This window comes from Erigeron canadensis, chromosome 2 (assembly GCF_010389155.1).
Source record: "Erigeron canadensis isolate Cc75 chromosome 2, C_canadensis_v1, whole genome shotgun sequence".
In the NCBI taxonomy this organism is placed as follows: domain Eukaryota; kingdom Viridiplantae; phylum Streptophyta; class Magnoliopsida; order Asterales; family Asteraceae; genus Erigeron; species Erigeron canadensis.
Genome location: NC_057762.1, coordinates 36,454,854 through 36,463,910, shown reverse-complemented (window position 1 = coordinate 36,463,910; position 9,057 = coordinate 36,454,854). Strand labels below are relative to the sequence as shown.

Genomic DNA, 9,057 nt, shown 5'->3' with positions numbered 1-9,057 from the left:
TTTAAGCTTTGGGCTTCATTTTTGTACGTATATGTAACTTTCTGGTGTAAATAATTCTAAAATTTTGATGATGAATTTATTTTTTATGATTGTGGTTGTAGAGGATAAAATGTTGGATGTGAAGGAGATGGTGATGATATGTATTTTTTTTTCTCTTGTATAAATTTCTAGAAGATTTATATATGAAGATCTAGTAAAAGGATTTGTTAAATATTTATTTTTTGATTTTAACATCGATGATGATGATAGATATGTGTGTGTTTGTGTAAAGTTAAAATATATGTTCTTGTTTTTGTTGAACATGTTTGATCGAAGAAGAATCAGATTAAATTAGGTTTTAAAGCAGGTAAGTGGAGAAGAAGAACAAATTGAAAAAAGACGAAAATGCCCTCATGTGAGGGGCACATGACCTAACTTAACGGAGGAAAATTGACGCCATCAGTCACAAGGATGTAATATGCTACAAATTTGAGTAGTTTGGACCTATTTGGCTAAAATTCATGAGCAAGGATGTAATCCATGAAAATAGGTAAACCACAGGGTCGAATTATGCAATTAACTCTTGTTTTTATAATTTAATCTGAATATATTCTATTTTTTTTTTCCCACTTATTATAACTTTAAAGCATTACAAATTGTATATCTTTAATCGATTAATTTAAGATAGTTTATGTAGTTTTATAACTTGACATACTCCGCGTTATTTCAAAAATAATAATGCAACTTTTTTAACCACCACCTGTTAATAAGACATTACTTCAAAATTCCATCTCTCATTCATTGGTTTAACAGTTGGTTTAGGATGGCAAATTGGTGGTAGCATATTATGTGCCCAAACATCACGTAATATAGAATTGACGAGATACAAGATGACAACGGTGAAAGCACAAATGGATATGCTGAAACTTCAGTATCTTTTCATAAGCTGGACAAAATAGATTTGGATACAATCATCATAGGTTTGAGGATATATCTTGCATCCAAATAAACTTCACATAAAAACATTGACATGTAATTATAAGATGCATAGCTACTTGATCTTTGAAAGCAAACAGAGAAACAAAAGTACTTCTATATTGATGTAGTTTCCAAAAAGCAAAAGTTTGGATCACTTAAATAAAGCATGAAACATGTCGTTATAATTTATAACAGTTATACGAGTTAAAATATTTCCAAATCAAGAAAAAAATGATATAGAGATAGCCCTTTTATGGCAAGTTTTTGATTATTTAACAAAAAGGTCATATATATACACAATCTAGTACGAACACCAAGAGAAATTAACCATTCCAAATAGGTAAAACTGTAAAAGAAAAATGTCTCAGACTGATATATGAGCATTCCGAAACAACAATTTGTAGATGTGTTGGAGAAAACAATTCACGCACGCATAAATGAACTAGCACGCTAAAAACGAATTATGATCTGGTTTATCATAAAGCATGGCAATCCTACTGAGTCAACGTATTTGATTACCTGGGCCTATAAAAATCATTGTGGTTCAAACTTATTCTACTGGCCTTGTTTCTTGGCAACTGTAGCAATTTCTTTTTAAAAGAACTTCTGATTTAAATCTACTCAAATGTGTTTTAAGTATATGTCAAGCCAATATAAGCCAAGCCATGGCTCAAGACTAAAAATGTTGAACGTTCAGGCTGGATAAAAGCCAAGCCTGGAACTAAGGTAATCAGGCTTGACAAAACTTTTTTCATAAGCCAAGCAAGCTTAAGCCCATTAGCTCATATAAACCACTATTTCAACCTAGGTTCACTTGATGAATATTCTGAACACAAATTTAAGGGATTCCCATAAGTCTGAAAATTTATGTGGACATGATCCAAAATAAGGCAGAAAATAACATGTGAAGGAGCCTAAGCATAGGTCTCATACTTGTCCAAGGACAATAAAATATGTCTCTCGAGTTCTAGGCAAGAAAAGGCCACGAGATTTCGCAGAACCATACATTTGTCTCTATCATCATTCTAAGGAGTCAGTCGACAATAGTTACGAAGTTGGGATTCTTGTAACAATGTGGTAAATCATGGTCCAAAAATACCCCAAAGTCTAGTGTCCGTACTGATAAGCAGATTCTGGGTAATGGCCTTGTTGAGGGGGGTAGGGCGGGTGGGTGCTAGTGGTGGTGGTAGTGGTGCTGTTATATGATGTGTGTGAAGGGTTCATATCGGGAAAGGGACCTTGCTGAGTACCGTAGTTATCATGGTAAGGCGCCTGAGGAGGACGATTTTGTCCACCAGGACCAGTGTATCCTTGGTAGACATCAGCACCATGGCTAGCATTCAAATGTTGAGAACCATGCATCTCCGCAGCAGGTTCCGCACCAACAGCATATGGATCTTGAAGCCTTGTTTCTGTAGCCTACATATCACAATAAAGATGACTGTTACATAGTTCTTTCAAAGAGTGACTTTGAGATGGTCAAGATATTGACCAACTTTATACAGGGAGAAGAGTTGGTGGTGAGGGCGTGAGGCTAACAGGACAAGGAGTAAACATGGTAATGAACTAATGATCACTTTAGTAAAATTTTATTAAATAACCACAGTCTATGCCCTTGATCCATGCTTTTTCGAAAATAAAAAGTTTACTTCACCAGTTCAACCCTAGTAAACATGGTATCACATCTGTACTCTAGAAGGAAGAAAGCTTAGAACTGGGTATGGTCATAAAGTGAGGTACAACGGTTAATAGACCTTCTATAATCCACCCTCCATTCCATTTTTGTTGTCTACCAAAATAAATATTGTAGTAATTTAAGATAGCATAGATGAAGTTGATGCAATACTTGGTTTATAGTTTATAAAAGTCCATTTCACCCTGATAGTTGATACTAGGTTGACTTTTGAAACGTAATTGTTAACAATTTTTTCTATAAAAGCAGGAAAATTAATTAAAGTAAAACCGTAAAACTTTTTTTTGGACAGTGTAAAACTGTAAAATTAATCGCTATATAAACGAAGATGACAAAATGTTTGTACAGACAAAAATCATAACGCGGAAAAATATAAATGGGACAGACGGAATCCTAAACTACCATAAAGTACAGCATTTTTCTTCTGTAATTTCGAAATCAAGTTGCACTAACTTTTATGAGTTTAACCGTCTTGATAAAACTTGAATGACAATAATAAAAATATAGATGCTTGTATAATGTAATGAGCTTCAGAGTTCAGAACAGTGTCCTGATTTCATCCTGAATACTTTTGCAATAAGGGTTTTATCATTTACCATGATTAGCTTAACCACTTCATTGATTATATATTATGTCAATCCGAATGTTAGAGTTGGGATTAAACAATTAGAAAGTTATAGAACTGACCTCACTAGTGTTATGAACTCCAGGTCCCATACCAGAACCCCGACCACTGTTTGGCATCTTCATATCCACAGCACCGGGATATCTGATATAAAAACATAACAATATGTTGGTGCAACCAATACATGAGTCGTAAACAAAAAAAATGAAAGTCACAACTAGATAGTTAACATCGGAGGTGGGCAGCCCCCCACTAACTTGGTAATAAACAGACTATGGGTTATGTTTCATCTCTAATGCATCAGAGGTCAACTGGGTCACCCATAGGCCCAAGTGTTTTTTAAAAATGTATTATAATCATACTGATTACGTTATATTCTAAAATATACAAAAAAAAAATGTTTCCAGTTCAAACAGATCCTCATTGAACAAAGGAATTGCTTGTATTGGCACTACCCAAGCCGTAAGACCCGCCCATATGCCACCTCTAATTAACAGTATTGCAATATGAAACAAGTAGTGTGTTACCCAGAGGCACGTGGAGGGACTGGGTAACCATGAGGTTCATATTCCCTAGGAGGAGGGGCAGAATAACCATGAGGTTCATATTCCCTAGGAGGAGGGGCAGGATAACCACGAGGTTCAAAGTGTCTTCCAACACCCTTCATAAAAATATACGCAAAAAATAAGCCACATAAACAAAAACCATTTCTGAAACACATAAATTGGAGAGGACTAGTGTATCTTCAGAAAATGACTACCAATCATAACAGCAATGACAAAAAGGTTAAGCAAAATATAAATATGAAAGAAAGATTTAGTCTGCACATTTCAGATCTGATTGTATAAATCTAGGTTATTTTTAAAGTGCAATCCAGTCAAAGCCATTCATTGTTACCCTTATACTAATCAAGCGTGCATCTATAAGCACCATACACAATGCATATAATAGATCTCCATGAGCTCAAAATTGTGAAGACGTCATTAAATGACAAAATTTAAATTTTCATTGAGGGGTACATTAAACTAACCTGAAAAGTTTCATAGCCCCCTGGGCGACCACCTCTTATAACACCAGAGGGAGATGGTCCTTCACTAGCTAAGTTTCCTCGTGGCATGTATCCTGAAGCTGGAGCAGGCTCCGTTCCAGTTTGCATATCTCGTAAACATCTGGCTCTATATCTTGATGCAATCTCAGTCAAAGCATCTTTAGCAACACTGTAACTCCCAGACACCTAAAAAAATAAAACTTGTAAATAGTAGGTCGCTAATTCAAGAAAACTTAGGGGAGAAAACGTGATGTTGAACAATCAGTCTATCAGCTTCTTAGAAAATCACCTGCACAAGCTCTTCATCTTCACCAGCACACTTGGGCTTTTCTTCCTTAGAGTACACACGGATATCTGCTTTCGTTCTTCTCCTCATCTCATTAATTACCTGGCCTCCTTGTCCAATGATGCAGCCGACCTTACTAGATGGTATAAGAAGTCTTGTAGTAATTAGCCCTTTTTCATTGTGTTCACTCGTTTTATCTTGAAGAAAACGAACTGCATCAATTGTCTGTGACCTTGGGATCGTTAAAGCCTGACAAGATTTCACCACAAATTAACTCGGCAGTACAAAACTAGCCATCATAAGTGCAAAATCAATAGTTACGGACCTCAAGTGAAGATACACGGATCACTCGTTCCTCCGACTCACTAGAAGCTTCATCCACATGTATGTTGGTTCCAGTGTCTTGCTGTAACTGCCTCACATTGGATCCCCCCTTACCAATCACACCTCCAATTTTAGCTGCAGAGCATAGAAGTTTTATTGAAAACTCAGTTGGGGTCTCCTCTATAAGTGCAGCACTGATATCACCACCATAACCGTTAGGTCCAAATCTGGAGGGCTCGTTACCAAATCCACCCATCCACGGAGCAGATGGTGCACCACGTGCATTTGGCCCACGCTCAGATTGCATTAAATTCATTGGAGGCATATTTTCAAAGGTGGGGCCAGAACGATGCAATCCTTGGCCCCCGCTGATTTGGCTTCTTGATGGCGGTTTATCTTTGCGTGGATTTTGATGCAATAATGTAGACACTTGATAGAGAGCTCCTTTTGCAACATCTGGTTTGGCTGATATCTGCACAATACTAATAAGTGAGAGCAATTCGTATAGAAGCCTTAAAGAGTTTACAAAATAACCTTTTTGCATAATTAGCATGACAGCTTAAAATGTTACCTGCACTAACTCATCAGTACTCATTGCACACGCAGGAAGCTGATCTGTAGGCATAACACGTATGCTTGCACCAGTTTCACTCCTTAACCTCTGGATAACATCACCTTTTTTTCCCAAGAGGCACCCAACTGTATTGTTTGGAACAAGCAGGCGCGCAACTACCATATTATCGTTACCATCCTTTATATCTTCGTCCACTATTCTATCATGAACCCTTAAAAGAGCATCTTGAGCTGCGCAATGCAGCTCCATATCATCATTCTCATGATTATTATTGTTGTCATTTTTTACTGGCAGCATTGTAGAAGGACTATAAACCATAACTACTCTTTCGTCTGAACCAGGAACTGATTCGGCAACCGTAATCTTAGCTTGGGTCTCTTCTCGCAAGACTTTGATAATTCCTCCACCTTTTCCAATTACACTACCAATTTTTCTAGACGGACAAAGAATTCGGTAGACAGTCTCTGAACCCTGGGAGCTTTCTGAATTTTGATCATTAAATTTCCCTCTTTTATTACCACCCTTATTAAAATTGGGGTTAGGGCGTTTCTTGAAGGAGGGTCGCCTGTTCCCATCCATAGATCCACTAACTTTACAACTGGAACGCAAAAAAAAACAGAAAAAAACTGAGCTACATCAATATTATACAAAAAAAACTACGGTAAAATGAAAGAGATCAGACTAACTTTAACATTTTATACAGAAATTTAAGTCATCCAGAAGTCAATTGAATAGCAAAGTTTCAGAAAAATTGGAGATCGGAACATAATGTATGTTTTGTTCCCCAGTATTAATTTGTGATGAAGACCAAAAAGAGGCCCATGACATATTTTGTTCAATCTTAGGTCACATACTTTGTAAGTCAGTGACTCTTAGCTACAAACAACGCAGGTTTTCCCTTTCAAATGATACTATTACCATAACAATTTGCAATATAGTTTAAAATGAAAAAAGGTATTAATTAATGGAAAATCCATAATAAGATTAAGTCGACTATGTGATTGATAGGCTTTGGCTTGCCTTCCTTTTTGTCAGAGAGTCAACCTGAATATACATACATCTTTTTTTCTTTGTAACCTATGCATACACAGCAAAGACGTACGATATATATACAAACATAGAAGGACTTCTAAAAGCAAGTATTAGTTGTGATTGAAAACATTGAACACTTTTTGAGCCATTGTTCAGGCTAAAAACAGAATAGCTGACTATAGTTTTAATAGATTTCAATAGTACTCTTCAACTTGCTAAATTATATTTTCAGTGTTCCAATTTTTTTCCATATACCGTTAACCCCTCAAAGTGCAGTGGTTTCAAACCATCGTAAGAAAAACAACAATTGTGTTCTGTAAAGGGTTTTTATGAGGCTTTTAGAGCTTAAAGTTTCAGACTTTAAAACTTAAAATAAAAAAATAATAAAGAAAAAAAAAACATAAACTAAGAAAACATCTCTGCTTAGATATAGCTTTAGAAAAAAACTCAAAAAGCCATATCACAAGTGTAAGTTAACCCGTTTATGTTCCAAACATAATAAAATAAGAGCTTCAAGATCCAGCTACAAATATTTTTACCAACCATACCCGAACCGATGAAATTTCAAAAGACATGCCACACATCACTTGTAATAGCAGAATTCATGTTCCCTTTAGTGATTACAACTTTAAACATGTTTTTAAAAAAAAACAACTTTTTACTGTTTTAGTTTGTAAAAAAAAGTAACTTTGGCGGTTGAGTCGGGTACAAACACAACTACAGACATATCCGCTCCCTCGCACAAGGTAACTAGCTATACACAAAACTTGTGATTCTTCCAATTTAATCAATTAGTTCCACAAAAACAAACTATATAACATGGTTATCTTTTACTTTAAAACAAAACATAGATCAACAATTGAAACTTTTAACAAATAAAGTATTTAAAATTCCAAACTTTTACCATTATTAGCAAAAACAACACAGAAACTTTATGCATTTCATCATTGAACATTCTTCAATTGATCTCAATAACTCATTCATTAATCATATCTATATGTATACAAATAGAGAGAGATACATACAGATATATAGATATATATATACAGAGAAAGAGATATTTATGTGTGTGAGATGTTATTATTCAGGAGAACTGGGAGTAAGATAAGAACCAGATCAAGTTATCAGCAATATAATTATATTATATTTATAGATAAATAAATACATATATAGATATAGATATACGTACCAGGAACGAAGAATCGTCTAGACAAAAGATATGTAATCCTACAGATTGAGATTTTGATGAATATAAGATCGAATAAAGGGATATAATTAGGGCTTTTGACCCCCTTTGATTGATTTCCGCTTTTCTATTTTTCTTTTATTTTTTGGGCAAATTACTTTGTTTGTTTAATGGGCCATGATGGACCAATATTGGGCTTCTTTGAAGTAAAACTTGTGTCTTGTTTGTTATTATGATTACAAAATGAATTCTCGATTTTTAAAATAGATTATACCTTGCGTTTTGAAAAATCATGCATGTACATGCTATGATATCAGTTCAATAAAAAAATTTATTCATTAATTATTTGGCACGGATGTCGATAGGTTGTTTTGTTTTATTTTTTTAAAAAAATGACTAATCCTCTTAACAAAATATCCTAAAATTCTTCTAACATTCTAAGAAGCCTTACATGTGGTATCTACTAATTCTCTTTCTTAATTATGTCCCATGATTTTTTCACATGTCATCATCCAATAGTTAGAAAATTTTTTAGGCTATTTTCTTAAGAGGATTAATCATTTCCCTTCTTTTAATTAGATTGTTTAATTTGATTTGATATTTCAAACGACATTTAGGTAGTTTTCATAAACTTTATGTTTGACTTTTACAATCAAAACACATTTGAACATTATCAAGTCATCACCAAATTTTCTTAACCAAATTTACTTTTTGCTAACTGAGTAATTAAATTGTAATACTTTTTTGTTTTTATTTTTTCTCTCTCTAAAATAAGCTTTAGTTGTCAATAGATCAATTTAAGGTTTGTTTTAGACCCAAAGTTATTGAACCGCCAGTCATCGGAAGTTGAAAAAATGATATGTATGTCAAGTTATGTAATATGAAGGAAAAATAATAAGGCATAGATTACGTTAACCATACGAGGCTCCAAACATGTAAGACTAACATGTTCATTTTTTTAGTCATCAAGTGTTGAATGTAGCAAAACTATTCCTATCAGATACATTTTGTTTAGTCGGTTGGCTATAAAGTGGAAAGAATATTATTAAAAAACATAGCATCTGACCAACTAAGTGAGTTGATCAACTGATGTTTGAGCAATTTTCATAGATCAATACATTATCGAGTGCACATATTTGAGGTATAACTATTTTATTCCTTTATACCTTTCAAATAATTTAATTTTTATAAATAATGTAAAATCAGTTATATATTTATTAAAAAAACTTTTATTGCATATAAAAACAAATTTTAATCTAATTAATTTATTTTTATTTATGATGATAATAACTTGACTTTTGAAGAAAAAAATGTTTCTAACTTTTTGTTTCA

The 9,057-nt window shown here is 34.0% G+C and overlaps 1 protein-coding gene across 1 annotated transcript; it reads right to left on the bottom strand.

Annotated features, from left to right (window-relative positions):
- Nucleotides 1–1,784: 1,784 nt before the first annotated feature.
- LOC122588474 (KH domain-containing protein At4g18375-like) lies at nucleotides 1,785–7,820 on the bottom strand. The gene is made up of 8 exons (XM_043760600.1): nucleotides 7,729–7,820; nucleotides 5,505–6,105; nucleotides 4,935–5,405; nucleotides 4,613–4,858; nucleotides 4,306–4,509; nucleotides 3,803–3,936; nucleotides 3,338–3,419; nucleotides 1,785–2,376 (listed from the first exon to the last, which is right to left on the bottom strand). Exons 2-8 carry the CDS (start codon nucleotides 6,084–6,086, stop codon nucleotides 2,065–2,067), a joined length of 2,031 nt encoding a protein of 676 aa, XP_043616535.1. The 5' UTR covers nucleotides 6,087–6,105; nucleotides 7,729–7,820; the 3' UTR covers nucleotides 1,785–2,064.
- Between the last annotated feature and the right edge of the window lie 1,237 nt (nucleotides 7,821–9,057).

Bases quoted from the DNA above. Each gene is read 5' to 3' on its own strand.
- LOC122588474 (XM_043760600.1), bottom strand. From the start codon at position 6,086: ATGGATGGGAACAGGCGACCCTCCTTCAAGAAACGCCCTAACCCCAAT. The intron at 4,859-4,934 runs GTCCGTAACTAT...AAATCTTGTCAG, and splicing joins TCCGTGTATCTTCACTTGAG to GCTTTAACGATCCCAAGGTC. The intron at 3,937-4,305 runs GTTAGTTTAATG...ATTTTTATGAAG, and splicing joins GGGGCTATGAAACTTTTCAG to GGTGTTGGAAGACACTTTGA.